A 23,576-nucleotide genomic window follows, 5' to 3' on the forward strand; every position below is an offset into this window, starting at 1 on the left:
CATGGGAGAGTCTTCAAACTCGGCCTCTCTAATTACTTCTTCCTCTCCAGCCAGCTCCTCTACATGTACATGTCTTGCGGGGATATGGGTGATGCAGAGTTCATCTTTTGCAGCACCCAACAGCCCAATCTCTTCTTTTGGAACGTGATGGTCCGTGGGTACTGTAACGGTGGCCACCATTCAGATGTAGTGCAGCTCTGTGAAGAAATGCTCGAGGATGGTCAAGTGCCCAATAATTTCACCTATCCGTTTCTTCTGAAGGATTGTGCTTCTCTGGGGTGCCTTGACTTTGGTAGAGGGATTCACGGTTTGATCCTGAAAACTGCGTTTGGGTCGGATGTGTTCGTCTCGAGTTCTTTGGTGGATATGTGTGCGAAATGCGGGTGGGTCAGTGTTGCAGAGAAAGTGTTTGATGGAATGCCTGACAGAAACGCAGTCACCTGGAATTCGATGGTTGTTGGTTATGCTCAGAACGGTGATTGGGATGAAGCATTGGACCTGATATAGCGGACGGAGGATGATGGTGAAGTTCCGTCCGTTACTACATGGAATTCCCTGATCTCTGGCAATGGAGAGATGGCATTCGAATTTCTCAGGTTGATGCAGCGTGCATCTATGAGGCCCAGTTTGGCCACGATCATTAGTCTTGGTCCGGTTATGATGTCTTCAACGCTGATTCATGGGAAGGAGATCCATGGTTTTGTAATCAGAATGGGAATAGATTCGGACGGTACAGTTTGCTCTATGCTTGTTGGTATGTATGTAGCGGACAAGCATATGGAATATGCGTTAAGTGTTTTCGAAAGAGGCCATGTTGATGGGCTTGAATTATGGAATAAGATGATTGCTGGTTCGTTGGTACTGGCAAAGTCCTTGATTCTTTTAGTATCTTCAGATAGATGCTCCAGGAAGGAGAAAGAGCGAACAAGATTTCTCTAACTTTGATTCTTCCTGAGTGCAGTCTTAAAGCAGGATGCGAAATACATGTCTATGCATACAGGAACGGACTAGAGTTGGATGTTTCAGTTGACAATGCTATTATAGCCACATACTCTAAAAGAGGAGACTTTGAGATGTCAAAGAGAGTTTTTGCTAAGATGCCTGAGAAAGATGTTTCATGGAACACGATAGTATCAAGCAATGTAGAAAATCAGGATTTTGATCAAGCTCTTAGGCTTTTCCGTTACATGCACTCTGAGGAGATTAAGCTAGATGAATATACATCAAGCTCTGTCCTTCATATTTGTGGACAATTCGCAGCACTTCAACAAGGGACTGTAATTGTTCCCTTGCGACTTACAGTGTACAGTTGCGCTTAGAGTCTGTTTTGCTTTTGTTGAGTCTGATGTAAGCTGCCCGGTTCAGGTGAATTAATACCCCGAAGGGGCAACCCGTATACTTGAACTGTAATAGCTTGCGGGCAAAATTGTGAATGAAGTAAATGCGTTGAGCTTTCTTTTGTTCACCCTCGTTGTGATTGCAATTTCTCTCCCTCTATTCTCTCTTGCTCTCTTGCACTCTGATTCCAAGCTTCCGCGATCGGCAAGCGAGCTGACAAGTAGGCTTGTGGCGGTGAGGAAGGACCGTCGCGCCGCGCTCGTTCAAGTGGTACCAGAGCTCGTTCTCGTGCTGGGGAAGGGACTCCGGAGTCGGTGTCGACTGACACGCCCACAGGCTGCGATTTGTGAGCAAGACATCGTGGCGCTTTATCAAAACTTGTGCAACACCAAAGGCAAGACAGTTGCTGAAGCTGAGGAGATGGGTTCACCTCGGGGCCAAGAAGAGTTGGCTGAAACTGTTAATAAGCTGGTGGAAAAGGTGACTTCGCATGATGAAGCGATTTCACGCGCATGTGAATCATTCAATAGACTGAATGATGTGGTGGCGAGCCTGAAAGAGCAGGTAACCTTATTAATGGGGCAGGTCACTTCGTTGACGACTACAGTGGTCGACTTGCAGTCTGAAGTAGGGGAGCTTCAGCTGAAGAACCGCACGTTGTATAGGACAGTGACCCTAAATGGCGAAAATGGTGAGAGACCATCAAGGATTGATGTGCCAAGACCCGCAAAATTCAATGGTTCTCGCAACAGCAAGGCCATTGAGAACTTCTTGTTCAAAGTAGAAGACTACTTGGATATCCAAAATGTGACCCTCGAAGATCTGAGGATTAAGGCTGCAACGGCCTTAATTGATGGGGATGCTATCGCTTGGTGGAGGCGGAAGCGCAATGACATGGAGAGAGGTCAATGTGTGATAGACACTTTTGATGACTTCAAAATGAAGTTGCATAATTACTTCATGCCAAGAAATGCGCAGAGGCATGCTTATCGGATGGTTCGTGAGCTCAAACACACTGGTTTGTTGCAAGACTATGTCAGAACATTCCAGAAGCTTATGCTGGAGATACCTAACATGCCAGAAGACGACATGCTCAACTGGTTCATTGTGGGGCTTCAGCCATGGGCACAGTCTGAAGTGGAAAGGAGCAACCCCCGTATTTTGGAAGATGTATATGTGGCGGCTGAGCGCTTAGTTGACACTCAGCGCAAGCCTTTCACCCCATCAACCAAAGTTGGGAAGAAGCCTGACCACGGAGGCAAGAAGGATGAGCAGCGCAATGATAAAGGTGAGGCGTTGACACACCATCAATCCGAAAAGAAACAGAACTTCACGAGGCATAACAACAGCAACAAGGGTGCAATTGTGACATATTGGTTCTGCGGCGATAGACATATCGCCAGGCAGTGCCCAAAGCGCCTTGTAAAGGACGACGGGCAAGCCAGTGCTGTACGAGAAGAATGCAGCGATATTGAATGCAATGACATTGAGACCATGCAACCAAGGATGGGGGTCATGCGATCGATTAACGCAGCTAGAAGTTGCGCAGCTAAGAACATGCAGGTCAGTAAGGAATTTATGTACGTAGAAGTCATTATGAATGAAAAGTCTACTTCAGCAATGGTAGACTCGGAGGGCCACACACAACTTTGTCTCGCGGAAAGAGGTAGAGCGATTGTGCTTGAAAACTGGGCTAAAGCAGAGGACTATCAAAACAATAAACTATGAGGCCAAGTCCATCCTTGGTGAAGCAAGAGATGTGGCTACTCAAGTGGGGAGTTGGGTCGGCAAAGCCAACTTCTCTGTGGTGCCCCTGGACGATTTCAAGGTGATTCTCGGTATGGAGTTTCTGCGAAGCCAGAATGTTATGATGCGGCCAAAGTTTAACACGTTGATGATCATGGGGTCAGACCTGTCACACACAGTGCCTTACGCAGAAAGGCAAGTCTTCCGTGTTATCGGCAATGCAACTGAAGAAGGGTGTCAAGCATGAGGAGCAGACATTCTTAGTTGCAGTGCGTGCAGATGAAGGAAAGGTAGAAGCAGCAGTGCCGCCGACCCTAGCCCCACTATTGGAGGAGTTTCGGGAGGTGATGCCCTCGGAATTGCCAAAGCGTCTTTCGCCAAGACTTGAGGTCGACCACAGGATTGAGTTGACCCCAGGAGCGAAGCCTCCTGCAATGGTTCCATATCGTATGGGGCCAGCTGAGCTGAAGGAGCTGCACATGCAGCTAGACGAGATGTTGGACGCAGGCATTGTTCGTCCATCAAAAGTCCCATTTGGTGCCCCGGTCCTTTTCCAGATGAAACATGATGGCTCTAAACGGTTATGTGTGGATTACCGTGCTTTGAACAAGGTCACGGTGAAGAACAAGTACTCATTGCCATTGATAGCGGACTTGTTCGATCAGCTAGGCAATGCCCGTATCTTTTCCAAGCTAGATCTGCGATCAGGTTACTGGCAGGTGAGGATTGTCGAAGGTGATGAGCCGAAAACAACTTGCGTCACCCGCTATGGTGCTTACGAATTTCTAGTAATGTCATTCGGGTTGACAAATGCTCCAGCCACGTACACGACTTTAATGAACCAGATCTTCTACCCTTACTTAGACAAGTTTGTGGTAGTCTACTTGGATGATATCGTGATCTACAACAGTAACATGGAGGAACATGTCGGGCACTTGCGAACAGTGTTTTAGGTGCTGAAGGAGAATGACCTCTGTGTCGAACGAGAGAAGTGTCTCTTCGGGCAGGAGGAGATCAGCTTCCTTGGCCACGTTGTGTGGCGTGGTGTGCTGCGTATGGATGGACAGAAGATAAGGGCCATCCAGGAATGGGTTCCGCCAAGCAAAGTGCTAGAATTGCGGTCATTCCTCGGTTTGGCAAACTATTATCGGCGTTTCATCGAAGGTTATTCCCTCATTGTTGTGCCCCTCACAGATTTGTTAAAGAAGAATCGGGTATGGCTCTAGACAGGAGCGTGCCAAGATGCCTTCGATGGCTTGAAGAAAGCCTTAGTGAGAGAGCCAGTGTTGCGACTGCCTGATCATTTGAGACCCTTTGAAGTCCACACGGATGCCTCAGACTTTGCCATTGGCGGAGTTATTATGCAAGATGATCATTTGATCACATATAAGAGTCTCAAACTGAAAGATGCAGAGAGGCGTTACACAGTGCATGAACTTGAGATGACCGCCATTGTGTATTGCCTCAGGACCTGCCGGCACTACCTTTTGGGTGCTGAGTTCGTCGTCAAGACGGACAATGTGGCCACGAGCTATTTTCAGACGCAGAAGAAGTTAACGCCTAAACAAGCTCAATAGCAGATGTTTTTGGCTGAGTTCGACTTTGCCTTGGAGTACAAGGTTGGAAAGACCAATGTTGTGGCGGATGCCCTGAGCCGTAGGGCTGAACTGGCAGCTGCGCGTGCGGAGTCTTCTGAAGTGCATTTGGAGGGTGCATTGCTCAGCCGCATCCGCGAGGGTACGCAACAGGATCCGACCGCACAACACCTTGTTTCTCTGGCGTAGGCAGGGAAGACTCGACGATTTTGGCTACAGAATGGCCTCCTCGTAACAAAAGGGGGACACATCTTTGTACCACGGTGGGGAAGCCTTCACCGAGAGCTACTCAAAGAGTGCCATGATACACTATGGACCGATCATCCTAGTCAGGAGCAGACCTTAGCACTCTTTGAGCACAGGTACTATTGGCCGCAGATGAGAGACGACGTTGAGGGGTATGTGCAGACATGCCTCATCTGCCAACAAGATAAGAGGACAAACCAGAAGGCTGCTGGTCTCCTTGAGCCTCTACCAATTCCAGAACGTCCTTGGGATAGCATCTCCATGGACTTTATTGTTAGTCTGCCGAAGGTAGAGGGCCTGAGTTCTATTTTGGTTATGGTGGATCGTTTCTCAAAGTATGCCACCTTCATCTCAGCTTCCAAGGAGTGCCCTGCAGAGTTGTTCGTAAAGCATGTGGTGAAATACTGGGGCATACCAAAGAGCATTGTGAGTGATCGCGATGCTCGCTTCACGGGCAAGTTCTGGCGTGAAGTATTTCGGCTACTTGGCTCTGAGTTGCTGTTTTCAACAAGCTTCCATCTACAAATAGATGGGCAGACATAGCGTATCAACGGGATACTGGAGCAGTACCTTAGGCACTTTGTTAGTGCCAATTAGAAAAATTAGGTGAAGCTCCTTGATGTGGCACAGTTTTGTTATAATCTGCAGAAGAGCGAGTCTTCAGGCCACAGTCCGTTTGAGATAGCCACGGGGCAGCAACCACTGACCCCGCACACTCTTGCCACACAAGAAAAGGGAAGGTCATCATTCGCCTATCAGTTTGTTCGCAACTGGCATGAGCAAAATGAGTTGACGAAGACATTCTTACACAAAGTGGCAAAGAGAATGAAGAAGTGGGCGGACAAACACCGTCGTCCCGCAGGGTTCCAAGTTGGGGACCAAGTGTTGGTGAAGTTATATCCTGGTCGCACAGGCATCTTCCACGGGCGGCACCGCGGACTACTCAGAAAGTATGAGGGGCCCTTCACCATCACAAAGAAGGTGGGCAAGCTGGCATACAAGCTGGAGTTGCCCCCAGACTTCAAGGTGCACCCGGTGTTCCACGTGTGCAACCTCAAGCAGTTCCATCCAGATGATGGAGACCCAGAACGCAGTGTGCCACAACACGCTCCCATCATGCAGAGGGCCCCGACAACACAACGGGCCGAGAAGCACCTCAGTCAGATCCTTTGCCACAAGGTCAACTACTTGGGACAAGCGAAGAAATACTTGGTGCAGTGGGAGGAAACAACGGAACCAACGTGGGGGCCTGCATTTCGAATGAACAGCCGCTACCCGGCTGAAGTCAGGGCTTACCACGAAACAGATGACGCCGAGGATGGCACATGATTTGAAGGGGGGAGCATGTTCTCTTGCGACTTACAGTGTACAGTTGCGCTTAGAGTCTGTTTTGCTTTTGTTGAGTCTGATGTAAGATGCCCGGTTCAGGTGAATCAATACCCCGAAGGGGCAACCCGTATACTTGAACTGTAATAGCCTGCAGGCAAAATTGTGAATGAAGTAAATGCGTTGATCTTTCTTTTGTTCACCCTCGTTGTGATTGCTTCTTGTGATTGCAATTTCTCTCCCTTTATCTCTTGCTCTCTTGCACTCTGATTCCAAGCTTCCGCGATCGACAAGCGAGCTGACGAGTAGGCTTGCGGCGGTGAGGAAGGACCGTCGCGCCGCGCTGGCCCATTGAAGGAAATAGGTCAGTGACAGTAATCCATGGGTAAATAATTAGAAGACTGAGATTATGTATTACACGTGATTCCCCTTGCCTGGCTGCTCCAACATAGGTAAAAAAAAATTTCTGCCCCCCCAAGAAAAATGAAATATATTCTGCCCCTCCCAAGAAATATCTTCTGACCCAAAGCTTGTGGGTCTGTCCCTGCCCATGAAAAAATTCTTATAATAATATATATTGTCAAATGAGACTAAAAAAAACTTTATACAAAAAATAATTTAAAAGTATGCAACCCTCAAAACTAAAGGACACAAATTTAAAGTCATACATAAAGATATTTATAACCATGAAATGTTTGAATAAAGTATCTAAGTGTCAAAAACAAATAAACTAAAAAAAATACTAGATCACGATTGATGAATAAATTTTGAATGTTAAGAAGATGAGACTTACTTGGATTCGTTGAAATCGTGTTTTAAAATCCTAGGGATGCTCTTACAAGCTCTGACTGTCCTTTGCCTGTCAGGAAGGTAAAAATGGGGCATGTTTTCTCAATCTTTATAGCTCGAATCGCGCTACTGCGGATTCCAACATACAAATCAAAAGATATAAATGTTTATAAGTACCTAATACAAAGATTAAATAAGATTGAAATAAATAGATTAGAGATCTAAAAAAATACCTTTTTCAAACTTGAAAGGTTTGTTTTATCGTCCAAGCTCATTCTTCTGTTCGTTACCTTCAAGTAGTTATGTGTGTTCTTCAATAACTTTTGGGCAGCATAACAACATGATTGAAGTAGGTTTGTTCTTGTAAGGCCAACACGTACGTAGGTATGAGATTTCCAAATTTTTCGATAATTTTTAGATGCTCAAGGTCATTAAGTAATGGACAATGGTGCTTGTTCTGCCATTCATTGAAAATGGGCTCGATTCTTGTACCTGCATACTTGTCTTGAAAAAAATTAGCTCTTAGATATCGTAAAATTTTGACGTTTACATATGCCTCTCTTTGTCATTAATCGATGTGATTTGGTTTACGATAAAGGAGACACTCAAGGCTTAAAACACTAGGTCATCAGGAGTGAATTCAGTCATATTAAACGAGATCAGGCTAGTGTCTGAAGGAGAACTGAATTGTCGAGACCATGATTGGTTTTACCAAACGAGGTTGGTGCCAGCATCCAAAAGAAAGAGTTGGACTATCAAGACCGTTGTGAGTCTCATCGAATTAGGTCAGATCAATCCAAGAACAACTGGATTGCTAAGACTATTTGGTGGTCTTGCAGAGCGAGGTCGGTGCCAGTGTCAAGAAGTGAACAAGATTTTTGAGGTTGTCTGTGGTCTCACCAAGCGAGGCCAGATTGGTTTAAGAAACACTTTGTTTAGAGAGAAAAAGAAGTTGGGTGTCAGGCAAGGATAGTATAAAAGAAATGTTGCTCTCTTTCATGCCTTTTAGGCCCATTTTTATTATAAATGTCTTTTGATTGATTTTTTTTTTGAGAATTTGTGAGGGCAAATATCAGGAACCCTACACCTTTTGTGGTTTCATGGATATGGTAGAGTTTCCTCAATAAGGTTTTAGGGTGGAGATCCCTTTCCTAAGATGATCGATTTAGATGTAAGACTTCTTGCCACAATGAGGGAATCGGGCATACTCTAGTTAGGTAACACCGAATATAGCTTTCTAGGTATTCTTCAGACTCAGGATCCCTAGGATTCCTATGGATAAATTCTTTGATGCATGTAATGATCTTTTATGATATGCATTGAGACTTATGCATTTATAGTATGCCTACGACAACTATAAATGATTGATCCCATAAGGTCATAGATTTTTGCTTTTTCTTAAAAAATTAGAATATTCCTAATAAGTTGATCTCTGCACTTGAGATTCCTACACTTTAGACTTTTTTCTTCTCATATTGGTCTAAGATAGTGACACTCGACTTCACTGGTATTTTTTCCTTTAATTTTGCCTTGATTTCAAGAGACTAGTTATAAGGATATGAGATTATGTCTCAAGACATTTATGTTAGGTCTGATGGTCCCCATTGAGACTTGAACTTTAAAGAACTAGGGTTTGGTAAAAATGCATTCAAGTGTACCTTTTGCCCATAAGTAAGTTTCTTGAAGTCTTTATTTTTATTTCGGAAGGAGCTTTATTCCTCACTTTTTTCATCCTTTAACCTGAGGTCTGACAACCATGGGTCTCATGGCTTTCCCGTCCAGGGAGGATGCCTCTAGCTATCCAACCTCTACCTCCAAAAATCATATGACTAGAGCCTGTCACCTTGCCATAGGTCTGGAGGTAAGTATTGACTTTCTCCTAGCATATATTTTTCTATTCCAACTTCTACCCCTAAGGCAGTCTCATAACTAGAGCCTGCTACCTCACCATAGACTTAGGGTAGGTGTTAGCCTAAATGCAAAATTGACTTTTTTTTGCCTTTTCTTTTGGTTGACATTTTTTTATGTTTTTTTCTTTTTTTCTTTTTTCATGCTTTTTCAATATTTTCTCTATTGAGATAATAGAAAAAGACTCCTCAGAAGGCCAACCTATGAAGAATATTATCATTGAAAGTATTCAACACTCAACCCTTTTCCTGGAGAGTTAGTTGCATAGGTAAGTTTCTACTGGATCTATATTCATACATTGATAATAATCTTGTGCCCCTATAATTCATCCTTATAGACTCATGTGCTAGAATTATTGGATTAATGTTTCTTGGGTTCACCGTATCACTACCTTATTTTTTTCTAAGAATTGAATGTCCTTTATGATAGACTCTCGTGTGTAGGGATACACTTGCAGGAATAACCATTATGAAGATAGCTGAATTTATTTTTGGGAGAAATCCCTGACCTTTAATATTTTGTCAATGTTATGCTTTGAATCATGATAAAGTTCAATCATCTTCCTATGACTTACGGGAGTCAAGGTGAACTGGATTGCCAAGACTGTTGTGGGTCTTGCCCAATGAGGTCAGATCAGTTCATAGACAACTAAGGCATCAAAACCATTTGTGGTCTTGCCGAACAAGGTTAGATCAACATTTGGGACAATTGGGATATGGATACCACTGTGTAGTCTCACCGAATGAGGTCAGGCCAGTGTCTAGAGGTAAACCGAGATTCCAAGACCATTTGGGTTTCGTCGAACGAGGTTGAATTAGTTTGAGATGTATGCTTGACTGCTAAAGGTTTCTTCTTGTTTGAGAGATTTAAACTTTGAATGGATGCCCTATCCATAGGTTTTAGATAGGTTCATACTTCTTTGACATGTCCCCACATGATTCTGAACAAAAAAGCATAATTGAGAATGGTCTGAAAACCTGACAAAAGCTTTTTTGGTTTCATCAACATGAATAACATGCTCCTATAACAAATGGGATAACTTAGACCATAATTTTTTTTTGATTTTTTTATATTTTTTTGAAATATTTTAATTTTTTTGGATTTTAAAAAAAAATTGATTTTTTTTTTAAAAGACTATTTTACAAGATCCAAGTTTTGGAGGCTTACCTAGGGCCATGAGATGATAACTCATGTCAAACATCTTTTCTTCTCCAAATCATGGTAGTTCGGTGTTGACCTATGATTGCCCTTTTCTAAGCATGGTGGCCCTTTTCAGACAGAGAGAAAGAGGAGCTTGAATTGTTGCTTGTCCTTTGTGAACCTAGGCTGAGTTGAGGGAATGAAAATGTTAGTCATGTGTTATCTCTTGTGACAAACCTTCCTACCGAGTCAATGCTAGTTGACCCATTTCTAGACTGCTTTTGCAGAACCCACATGAGCTTTTCTCTTTTGCTCGCTTTTTTGTTTGATCCCTTTGTGACTGAGACCCTTGGTTCTCATTTTATATGCGGTTGGAAGAGATTTTCTTATGACCTTGAGTTTTTTCGCTGACACTTGGCCCGAATTGGATGATGCCCTACTTACAATTAAGCTGGTTGATAGGGTCATTTCTTTTTTTGACTAAACAGTTGCCATATCAGTTTGCTCCTCGGGTTTGGACAATGAAGACTGTATAGAGTGGTCGTCCTTTTCCTTGATAGATGTTAGGAAAAGAGCCCTGGTGTGATTGTTGCCAGCTGGGTCCACACACATCATGTTTATCCGACTAGCATCCAGATTCTCTCATGGAATTCATTTTCTTTGTACCCTTGCCCTCCTTGGTAACAAATTTAGGGTAATAGAAGCATCAAACATGAACAATTACTAGAGCTGAGGGATTATGGAATGTAGACCATTGTGTTAACGGATGGTCCTTGCTCCATAGCTTTTCTCGGGAACCAGTTTTCACAAGCTCGAACCTTCTTTTTTGTCTTGTGATCGTTGTTGTTTGGCTTTGGTTGTTCTTCATTAAGAAACAGTTCCTCACTGTCTATGTGGTCTTGGATAATATGTTTCAAGATAAAATATTCATCAGTGTTGTGTCTTACAACTCTGTGATATCGGCAGTACTTAGTCGAATCATTTTCCTTTATTTGTGGTGGGTTAGACACTTCAGGTAGCTTGCGTAGATCGTCCTGTAAAAATAAATCCATGACCTGTGACAGAGGTTGCTCAAACTTGGTGAATGTTCGATATTTGGTCCACTTAGGATTGCCCCCATGTCCGTTCTCATTTTTCTTTTTGGGAGCTATTTTGATTGTCTTCTGCCCCTTATTGTTGTTTTTTCTAGAGTTTTGTCATGAGGTTCTTACAACGTTGAACTGACCCTTAAACGAGTCTAAATTTTTATAGATGTTATATTCTTTGTTGTTCTTTAGGAACCCATCATATACTTCTCTTTTGATGCCTACTTCAAAGGTTATAACCTTCTTAATGAGTTCGACATACGTTTCAACCTGAGTCATGCTGACGAGGCTCCGTAAAGGTTAAGAGAAGTTGTCCATCAGGATGATCAATGCATGAGAGTCTGAGATCGGCTTATTCATCCTACTGGCCATAGACCACCACCAGTTGATGAATTTATAGGTACCTTTCTTTTTCTTCTACTTCAGGTTGTATAACTGGCTGATGGTGGGAAGAGCCTCTAGATTGAATCTAAACCTCTCCATGAACAAATTTATGTTCTACTTGAATTCTCTGATATTTTGGAGGTTTAAAGTGACAAACCATTCCAATGTCTCTCCCTTCAGGCTTATGGAAAACCAATGAATTGGACTCCTATCATTGTTTCAATATTTGACCATACTTCCCATGAACAAGGATAAGTGAGTCCTTGGGTCCCCTTTCCCACTAAATTTTAAGAACTTGAGGGTGTATTATCATCGTCGTCACATCCCTCAAGCAAGAAGTCATTCATGAAGTATTCTCTCCAGTCCATGTCCATGTATCTCATTCTCGATGTTATCTTTATATCTGCTTCTGATGACATGGTCTGGACTGGTCGGGTCAGCCAAGATCTATGGACTCTCCTCTTCAAATCAAACACTTGGGACTCTCCCCACTGACTGTATTATTCTCGTGGCTCTAGAGTTTGTTTGGTTCTTCTCTCTCTGTCAGACCGTGCCATCTAACATTCCACCTTGTGGGCTCTTATTTCCGCTCTTGCCTATTCCCGTCCCAACTATTCTTGGATTTCTCTCATTTTATCTTCTGTTCTTTCTATAGTCCTTCAAGCCTATGCTAGAACATCTTCTTTCTTGCACCATGCTTTGAAATGCGAGGTCCTAGGGGGTTGTCTTATGGTGGACTGACTTGTGCTAAAGTTATATGTCTCATAACCTGGGTGAGAGACTTTATGAGACTAATGGGGGTGTCGTTCTTTAGATTAAGTTTTGAAATGTGAGGTCTTGGGGACCCATTTTTTGGTAGATTCATCTGTGCTAGAATTACCCATCTTGTAACCCGTGTGGGGGACTTTACGAGACTGATGAGGTACTGACATGAGCTAGACTCAGGAAGCATTAGGGCTTTTTCCTTTTTTCGATCAACCCATAGATCCTCATCGAATATGATGTTTTGCATTATATGGGGTGACATCTCGTATATGGGATTCTTTAGAGGTGGTTCCTTTGAGATAAATTGAATTTTTTATTTACGGGCTTTAGATCAGGTATACATTATACCCCAAACAATTGATTCAAACAAACCTAAATAAATAATCAAGAGATTTTTAAAATAATTGGGTACCCTAGAAATTTTTATCTATTGATTTGCAAGGTCTCTTTGAGTTCTAAGGTTTTAGGGCTTCCTTCCAGGTCCACACCGATATACCTTAGCTAACAACTGAAAGGTACTAGTATAGAGAATTTGGCTCCAATGGTATCACCACCGATATATTCCAGCTAACAACTAAAATATATTAATAGGGGATCCGATGATCTAAATGATAAGATAAGAGATTTTCAAAATTCATAATAAACAAAGAGGCTCTTTTCCTAAGAGAAAAAGATAAAAATGAAGAGCACACAATGAAATCAAACAGTGTCCCACACATAACCCTAACTTGTTGGAAGTTATATTTTTTTATTTTCTATGTGATCATGCAAGTCTCCAATAAGGGTCTCTAAAATTGTGAAAAAACCCTAAGCCTAATGTTGATGCATGAATCTAATGCAGAAACAACCTATATGTGGGATAAAACAAATTAAATAGATAAAAAAGAAGCAAAAGAAGGCTATAGACACAAGGGTCTGCGGATGGCGCTACCTGTCAGTAGACTGGCAAAACCTGCAGATGACCCTGTTAGTAAGCATATGACAAGGCCGACAAATATGAGGATATGCAGATGGCCCTGTTTGTCAGCAGACGACAGAGCCTGTATATGCGAGGATCTGCAGACAACTCTATCTGTCAGCGAACGATGCTGTCAGTCAGCAGATGACAGAGCCTACACATGCAAGGATTTGCAGATGGCCCTGTATGTCAGCAGACAACACTGTCAATCAGTAGATGGCCAAACAAGCAGACATGGGTCTGCAAACAACCAAAGGTTACTGGACGGTGCTAAAGGCCGGTGGACGACAGTCAGTGGATGGCCAAATGTGGCGATTGGCAGTTAGCGGACGACAAAACTAGGATTGTCTTTCGGATAGAGACAAAAAATCTGAAAAATAAAGTTTTCAAATTTTTTTCGTAATGCAATTTTATCTAGAATTTTTTTAAAAAGTACGACATCACATCATTGTTGCCAAAAAATTATTGATGAATAAATTTTGAATATTGTGAAGATGAGACTTACATGGATTCATTAAAATCGTAGGGACGTCGTTACAAGCTTTGACTATCCTTCGCTTGATGAAAAGGTAAAGATGAGGTAGGTTTTCTCAATCTTCGTAGCTCGAATTGAGCCACTGTAAATTCCAATATAAAAATTAAAAGATATAAATGTGTATACGTAACTCATCCAAAGATTAAATAAGATTGAAATAAATAGATTAGGGATCTAAGAAAAATACCTTTTTTGGACTCAGGGGGTTTGTTCTATCATTCAAGCTCATTTTTCTGTCTGTTGGCACATTCGAGTAGGTATGCATGTTCTTCAATAACTTCTAGACAATGTACCAACAAGATTAAAGTAGGTGTGTTCTTGCAAGACCAGCATATAGGTATGTGATTTTTAGATTATTTAATATTTTCTAGATATTCAAAGTATAAAATTTCTAGATGATCAAGGTATAGGGGTGAACCATTGTTTATAGAGTTCAATACACTCATCCAGAAGAGTCTTTCTCATATGAAAACTTGTCCAAAGAAGAGTCTTTCTGCCTTGGGGGATGTGTTGTATAGTAGGAATCAGATAGAGATAAGCTCAGGCTTATCCACACATGTTTGGTACAGTGGACGGCAGACTGACTATGTCATCCCCTAGCGGACGACACTCCTTGTTCTGCCATCCAACAATGAACGATGTTCCTGGTTCTGCCGTTCAGTAATGGACGATGTTGCATGTTTTGCCGTCCAGTAAGAGGGAGCCTAATTCTTATACCTGCACAGTTATCTTAAAAAGCATTAGCGTTTGAACATCATAAAATTTCAGTGTCTACAATCACATACTTACATATTAAATAAATAGATTTATAAAATCACACACATGCATATGTATTATTTCACAAGATAATATAAGCCTTATGAAAACATTTTAATAAATTAGCATAAATATGAATGTAATTTAAATCTAACAATAATTTTGAAAAGAAAAACATTTTAAAGATTTTAATAAATAACCTCGTATACCAAAGGGAATTCAATCATTTGCTAATTAACACTCATAAAACAAAGGAGATTTCAAAAAAGTTTTAAAGGAATAATTTTTCAAATATGAGAAAAATGAGTGTTTTTCTCATACATAGTGCATGAGATAGACAACTCAAGTAAAAATAACTAAAAGATTTAAGATACATACTAAGCCAAGATCTTCATTGAATCCAAGTCATACATCGATCATTATTTCTTCACGAGGCACAAATCTAAACCAAGGAGTTCCAAAAACCCAAAGCAACAAAATACTAAGAAAATTTTCTTGTCTCTGATACCATGTAATGAACATAAACAAAAAGCAAAAGTACAATGTATACAAGCACAAATGTAAATCCACTAAAGGATAATACGATGGCATTACACAAGTATAAAGTACAAACAATGGTATAAAGAGCTGAAACATGTGTAATCATGGTGTACATTTCAATGGATCATGTCATTAAATGCAGTTTCCTCACCATGCATCATAGTTATATGAGTACGCTAACTATTCTAAACAAATAATGTTAAATACGACAATGCAAATATCATGTACCTATATTTACTAACTAAGTTAAAGCCTATATTTACTAACTAAAAAAAATATCAATAAAGTAATGAATTAGACCTTATCTACGTCGTTCCCTGGCAACGACGCCAAAAATTTGGTGCAATTTTTTGCAAACGGTTATTTTAAAACAAGAACTACACACCAAATAATAAATTCAAAACCAGTCCTTACACTCGTGTAGAGTGGCAAGTCGGATCGTGTCCTCAGAGAATGAGAAATAAAACATACCATTTCAGTTAAAAACCTCACTTTATTAATATTTCAAAAGAAAATAAAAGAATTACACTCTCTTTAATTAAATGCAACAAAAGTAAACATGATTAAAATAAAAGTAAATCCTAAACTAAGCTCAAGACTTTCTCTCTTCAGGCTCAATTAAATAGGTAATGAAAGATATCCTTCTCTCCAAAGAAGCAACCTGTAATAGAAAATACTTGCAAAATAAAATACACAACTATACCTATACTAACAAGACTATTATCAAAATAACAAAAAACCTATGGGACTAATAATTAAAAACTCACATAAATTAAATCTAACTAAATTCAAGAACAATTGAAAGGAAATCAATAACTAATCAAATACTCAACGATAAATATATCTAATTTAACACTACTAAAAAACAAATACAAAAGCAATAAGATTATACTAACGGTCAATATAAAAACATCTATTTTTCTTGACAAAAAACAACACACACACGTACCAGACCTAACTAACACTAATATATCGAATAACATAAAAAAATACCCAAAAACAAGAGAAAAACCTAAACTATTCTACTCGATTTGTAAATAAAAAAGCCCGAATTTGGAAGGACCTGTCAACTTTGGACTGAGGATGGGAAAGATCAAAATAGATTAAAATCTCCTCAAATTCAACATAGACCTTGCCAATATTCTCTAGTTACGTGTCCACCTTGTTCTTGGATGAAACTCTACAAAAATTCACATGAAATGACACACTAAGATGCAAAATTCACTTTACTAATTTTTAATTCTAATGATAACGCAATTAAAAAATACAAACAAATCTAATTAAATACTAATTAGAATGAAAACTATTTTAAAATCAATTCTAAACTAAAAAAATAATCACTAACATGATGATATAATGCTGAAAATTAATTAAAAATATAAGAAAAAACTAAACCGCACGCTAAATGATCTACCGCTAACTCAATCAAACACTTGGCTAAAATCAACTAATTTAATCCTAAAAATGTGGATGAAAACAAAATCTGACGCAAACAACAAGATGAAAATAAATTTAATCTAACTATTATTGAACTAAAATTAATAAACGACTGAAATTAACTAGGACACGCTAAAACTGTAGGACATAATATACCGATTAATACTATTCAAGTAAATCTAATTTATCTAATTCTAATCTAAATAACATTTTTAAAATATGAGAAAACAATTTAATTAACAATAAACTATATATCTAATTGAATTAAATCTATTCTATGCTTAACTACAAGCAGTAGGTGAGAAGACTTACCTCAAGGACTGTCCAACAAGTTTTAGGAAGAAGAGAGTGGTCCACCTTTCTTGAAAACACGTATCTACGTTCTTTCCCTTGCTGCACGTTGATATCCTCTTGCTGCATATGTCTCGAAGCCGAATCTATAAAGGAAGATATCAGTGGAGAAGAAAAGATGGCCAGCAGTTCCTAGATGAGATTCTTGGTCGCCAATCAATGAAGGTAATTGATGTTTTCATGCCAAATCTGATTTGAAACTCCAAAAGAGTATACCTGCAGTGGTTAGACATAAAATATAATAAAAAGAATAGAGAGAACACGAATAATACAAAGATTTACAAGAGAATCACGGAGAAAAACAAAAAAGTAAAAGAAAACAAAAAGAGACACATGAAGAAGAAGAAGAAGAAAACGTGAAGAAAAAGATGCGAGAAGAAAGACAAGACTTCCAATGATGTTGGACGAGTTTAGAGTTGTTGTAGGTTTCTTTTTATATAAATTTTTTATCCTATTTCTTAAAACAGTCCTTAGTTCAAGTTATTTTCAAGAATCACCTTTAAATTATTAAAATTTGTAATTTACCTCTAGGCGCCATTTTTTAGGGTGAATCGGACTTTCTCACCTTGGATTTTTGGATCTTGGATAGGTTTGAGTATGATCTGATCTAAGGTCCATGGTGAAGGCTTTGGGTCAAATTTGGATTCAAATCTCCTTGAAAACCGAACCCATTATTTTAAAATAGCTCTATCTCTCTCATTTTAACTCGGATTCAAGTGAAATTCAAACTGAATCCTCTTTGCACCTAGAATATCACAAACATGAATACTAATATCATAAAACCACATATAAATGCATGAATGTGTGATAAAATGATATGCATTTCATGCATTATCATTAGAGGTCAGATAAGGTGATATGTCAAAACATAAATTTTTTTTGTTTTAAAATCACCATTGTTCATGGCCTTCGTCACTGCCATTCATTGTACAAAAGGTAGGGCCCATGTTGAGTGCTGATGTCATGCTTACACAAAAATCAAGACTATGAACGATGATGATTTCAATTTTGTGTTTTGACATATCACCTGATCTGACAACGTCTATTATGCATAAAAACACAGCCAAGTACAAGTTGCAACAATATTTTTTTATACGAAGCCTACTGTTTAATGGGCTTGAGGAGCTGAATTTCATTAGGACACCAAGCCCATACCAAGATGTGCCAATTTGTGATGCTGGGCAAGTTTGATTATAGACAACCATTGCCCTCAGTGGACAAAATTAGGTCTTTAGACAATTTACTAAGAACATGATTGCAAATTGCAATTACATACATGAACTGAAAGTCGGTGTAAAATATTGACCTACTGGATGAAACATAAAGGAAGATGCGGGCCTTTTTGGTCATGTAGAATCAGAAAGCAGTTGAAAAGTACTAGTAAAAACTCGAACACTGGGAGAAAAATTTAGTGTAATTTTTAAGATTCATGTATGCCTAAGAAAAATAGGAACATGGTTACTTTGCTTTCACATTGTCATGTGCCAACTGGCATGAGTAGCTGGGTGTTGTGTGTTCTCCCCAGAACACAAATTTACGTGTTCCAGTGTGTATAGAGGAATATCTTGGGACCCACGATAATTCATATGCCAATGTTGTTCATGATGACTTTATAATAAAATAACATATAAAAAAGGTAGATATGCTTTTGATGAAAATGTCCTCCCATAAGATAGATATGCATTGGACGGAAATGTCCTCCGACTCCTCGTAAATAAATTTGCACATTCCGCCTTTGTTTTTAGCTTGTGTTACAACACATGGTCACCTTCCCGTTCCTGCCTTGTGTTAGATAGAAAATATTCCTAGGTTCGTTCCTACCTCATCAAGATAACTATAAATCGAACGACTGGTTTGATCATTGGTGGGCGTCATAGAGGGATTTGTCAGCCATCTCTTTTTACAGTCATCTCTTCTTCCTCATTTTTGTTAGGCAGTATGAAAAAAAGCAATGATGCACAAACATTCCAACAAGTGCCATTAAAGCGTGGTGAGTACCTTTCCATGTCATCATGCTATTGTTGAAGAACATATGGCTGCATGAGTATCATTAAGGCATTGTTTTGTTATTGCAGGTAGATTTTATCGTTTCAACGATTGAAAACTTGAAGATATTTGTAAGACGCTGAGACCTGTTGACAAGAATGCTTGGTTACAGATGCGAGCAAGGGACTCTACCCTATTCGGTATCGTCCATTCACTCAGTATATGCAATATAACGCAAATCGCGGTTGTAGTAACACATATATCAATTTTTGAGATATTGTTTTGTTTGTTAATATTGATTTGTAATATATTATGCTGAATTGTCATATATCGATTTATAAGATATTATGTATTTTGTAGTGTCGATTTGTGAGATATTGTTTTGTTTGTTAATATCGATTTGTAATATATTATATTGAATTGTTGTATATCAATTTGTAAGATATTATGTGTTTTCTAGTGTCAATTTGTGAGATATTGTTTTGTTTGTTAATATCGATTTGTAATATATTATGCTGAATTGCCGTATATCGATTTATAAGATATTATGTGTTTTATAGTGTTGATTTGGTGATATTGTTTTGTTTGTTAATATCAATTTGTAATATATTATGCTGAATTGTCGTATATCAATTTTGAAGATATTATGTGTTTTCTAGTGTCGATTTATGAGATATTGTTTTGTTTGTTAATATCAATTTGTAATATAGTATGTTGAATTGCCATATATCGATTTGTAAAATATTATGTGTTTTCTAGTATCGATTTATGAAATATTATTTTGGTTGTTAATCTCGATTTATAATATATTATGTTGAATTTCTGTATATCGATTTGTAAGATATTATGTGTTTTTCAGTGTTGATTTGTGAGATATTGTTTTGTTTGTTAATATCGATTTGTAATATATTATGTTGAATTGTCGTTTATCGATTTGTGAAATATTATGTATTTTCTAGTGTCGATTTGTGAGATATAGTAACTGGTTAATATCGATTTGTAATATATTATGCTGAATTGTCGTATATCGATTTGTAGGATATTATGGTGAATTGTTGTATACCGATTTGTAATATATTATATTGAATTATCGATATCGATTTATAAGATATTATGTGTTTTCTAGTATCGATTTGTGAGATATGATTTTGTTTGTTATTATCTATTTGTAAGCTATTATGTTGTTGCTTTGATACTGTGATTCATTCAATCATTTCTTTGACTTGCTTAACTAATCGGTAGTCGTTGTTATATGCATCTTGAATAAATCATAGTAAATGTATGCACTGGCTAACACAAATTGATATTTTTCTCATGACAGTGTTTAGCATATCAACTAGTTCCAGTGAAGATGATGTATCTCAATCACTAGAAAGTCATGGAGCAACGAACATCAGTACTATTGGCGCACCTGAAGAAGTGAATATGTGCACTAATGATGCACATGGTAAGAAGGGTGCATGCATTGGATTCACTCTTGACTTGAATATTCTAGCAGACGAAATGCAATTCAATAATGAGGTAGACGATAATGATTGTGCACTTGACAAAAGTGTAGGCACCTCAAGTCTACATGATAGTACACTTGACTCTGTTCCGGTAGAGGGAATGCAGTTTAATAATGATGAAGCTGCATACAAATTTTACAATGATTATGCCTTAAAACTTGGCTTCAGTGTTAGAAGGTATTCTTGGGCAAAAAATGCATGGGGTGTCGTGGTGAGAAAGGCATATGTTTGTTGTAATCAAGATTAAAAGAAGTCAAGTGGAAATCCAATAAGGAGCAAGTTAGATTCAAGATATGGTTGTCCAACGAGAATGGTGTTAAGAAGACTTTCGAATAGGAAATATGTAGTTCGTACTTTAATCAATATCATAACCATGAATTAGTCCTTTCATTTATGACTCCTATGTTAAGGTCACATCGTAAAGTAACTAAAGTGCATGTTGTAATTGCTGAAATAGCTGATAGTGCTGACATTGCACCAAGGAATACATAATTTGTGCACACACATAGATGGTGGTCGCAAGAATGTACCATTCACACCTATGGATCTAAGAAATCATTTGAGAAGGAAAAGGTTAGACAACATAAAGAATGGAGAAATATGTTCTTTGGTTGATTACCTATAGAAGAATTCAAGCAATGACCCTGGTTTCTTTAGTGCAATGCAACTGGATGAAGATGGGTATGCTGTGAATATGTTTTGGGCAGATTCAAAGTCAAGAATAGATTATGAATGCTTCAATGATGTGCTTATTTTTTATACGACAGTGAAGAATAATACGGAACAATGGCTATTTACGCAGTTTGTCAGAGTGAATCATCACTCATAGAGTTTCATATTAGGCGACACTTTTTTGTATGACCAGACCAAGGAAACCTTTGAGTGGTTGTTCAGAGTATTTACACAAGCAATGAATGAGAAGCACCCTAGAGCTGTACTTACAGATGGTGATCATGCAATTGCGGATATAGTGACTCATGTATGACCATATGCACATCATCGCTTATGTTTGTGGTATATCTTTCAAAATGCAGCAAAGAACATAAGACACATTTTAATCAGAAAACATGGTTTGATAAAAAGTTTAGAAAGTGTGTACTTGAGAGCACAGACGAGGTCACTTTTATGTCTGATTGTGAGCAAATAATTTAGATGTACGACCTTGAAGACTGTGTGTGGTTACAAAATTTATATACAGACAAAGAGAAGTGGGTATTGGCATATAGAAGACAATACTTTTGTGCAGGTATGATAAGCACACAAAGAGCTGAATCTATTCATGCCATATTGAAAAAACCTTGTATTCATGTTTAACAATATTTCACTTCATAGAACAATATGAATTATTTGTAGACAGTCTTAGACAGAATGAGCTTGAACAAGATGTGAAATGCTTCAACACCCGTCTTGTAACTTTGGGCATAAAAATATTGACGCGATCTGCAGATCTGTATACACTAACTGTATTTGAATGAACTAAGAAGGAGGTTATACAGGTCATAAATTGCAACATAGAAGGATATATGCAATATGAGAATATAAACAAATACCATATTGTATGGGAGGGCGAAGAGCAACAAAAAAAGAAAGAAGCACATATTACATACAATGTTGACAACAAAACAGTTGAATGTACGAGCAAAATGTTTGAATTCAAAGGTATTTTATGTCGTCATACACTAAAGACACTTAATCAAGAGAAGATACAAGAAATACCTAAGTCATATATAATGAAAAGATGAATGAAATAAACAAAGATTGAACTGCTGGATACAAATAATGTCAGTTCATCTGGTGTTGATGAGAAGTGCCACATAGCCTCCCGTTACTAGTAACTATGTAGGTCATTTATGCATGTTGTAGATTTGACATCGAAAAGCGAAGAAGCATATGTATGTATGAGAAAAGTGTCAAGAGAATTACTTGAAAAAGTGTAGTTAATTCACCATGAGTCTGTTGCAGCTCATGAAGACCAATTTAAGAAAACAGTATCGAACAACGTAGGTGAAAATCACGCTTCCCCTGACCCTTATGATAAGTTGCACCGAAGCGTCAACATCATCTTTGACAAGTCAAAAGTAAACCTTGTAGATTATGATAGAAATATTCATCTAGTGAAGGGTATCAAAAGGAAACCTGCCTCTAATCGCAGTCATCGGAGGACAAAGGGTGCACTGGAATTGGTTTGTAAGAAAATGTCTAAGAAACAACCAACCCCTAAGCAACCAAGCCCTTCGCATGAACAGGTATGTAATACAGTATATTACTTCCCATATAAATTATAATACATGCAACTTATCAATATCTAACTTGTGTAATTTTCAACATACAACAATACCCTACAGACGTGCATTACAACATTAGAACCTGCAATCCTCCCGACCTGTTTGAGTGAAATGATGGCATGAGTTTGACAAGTCTTTCGGTATATAACAATTTTGAGAGGATGTTTGCATTTTTTGTTGAACTTAATATAGTGCCTGATATTGTTCTGTTTAATGACAAACTTAGTTCAATTCAAAAGTGAGCAACACAACACAGGAATCACGTGTGGATTCTTCAGCTACAAAATAGTTATAGCATTTAACTTTTATTAGTGTAAATCGTTGTAATGTTTAGCATTCTATAATTCTTTGTTGTAATTCTATAATTCTTTGTTATAAATTGATAATTCTTTGTTGTAATTCTATAATTTTTTGTTATAAATCTATAATTCTTTGTTGTAATATTATAATTCTTTGTTGTAATTCTACAATAAAAATCATACTACAAATATCATAAAACTCGACACTAGAAAACACATAATATCTTACAAATCTATATACGGCAATTCAGCATAATAATTTATAAATCTATATTAACAAACAAAACAATATCTCACAAATCGACATTAGAAAACACATAATATCTTACAAATTGATATACGACATTTCAGCATAATATATTACAAATCGATATTAACAAACAAAACAATATCTCACAAATCGACACTAGAAAACACATAACATCTTACAAATCGATTTACGACAATTCAACATAATATATTACAATTCGATATTAACGAACAATACAATATCTCACAAATCGACACTAGAAAACACATAACATCTTATAAATCGATATACGATAATTCAGCATAATATATTATAAATCAATATTAACAACCAAAATAATATATCATAA

The 23,576-nt window shown here is 38.3% G+C and overlaps 1 protein-coding gene across 1 annotated transcript in view; it reads left to right on the top strand.

Moving 5' to 3' along the window:
* The first annotated feature begins 576 nt into the window (after positions 1-576).
* The window catches only part of LOC149835279 (putative pentatricopeptide repeat-containing protein At3g23330), a 29,466-nt gene continuing 6,466 nt past the window's right edge, over positions 577-23,576 (top strand). Inside the window, exons 1-2 of the mRNA XM_090009552.1 lie at positions 577-869; positions 962-1,277. Coding sequence (XP_089865678.1) covers positions 577-869; positions 962-1,277 — 609 coding nt within the window. The remainder of the gene's footprint in view (positions 870-961; positions 1,278-23,576) is intronic.

Source organism: Nuphar pumila, chromosome 6 (assembly GCF_984573655.1).
Source record: "Nuphar pumila chromosome 6, dmNupPumi1.hap1.1, whole genome shotgun sequence".
Classification (NCBI taxonomy): domain Eukaryota; kingdom Viridiplantae; phylum Streptophyta; class Magnoliopsida; order Nymphaeales; family Nymphaeaceae; genus Nuphar; species Nuphar pumila.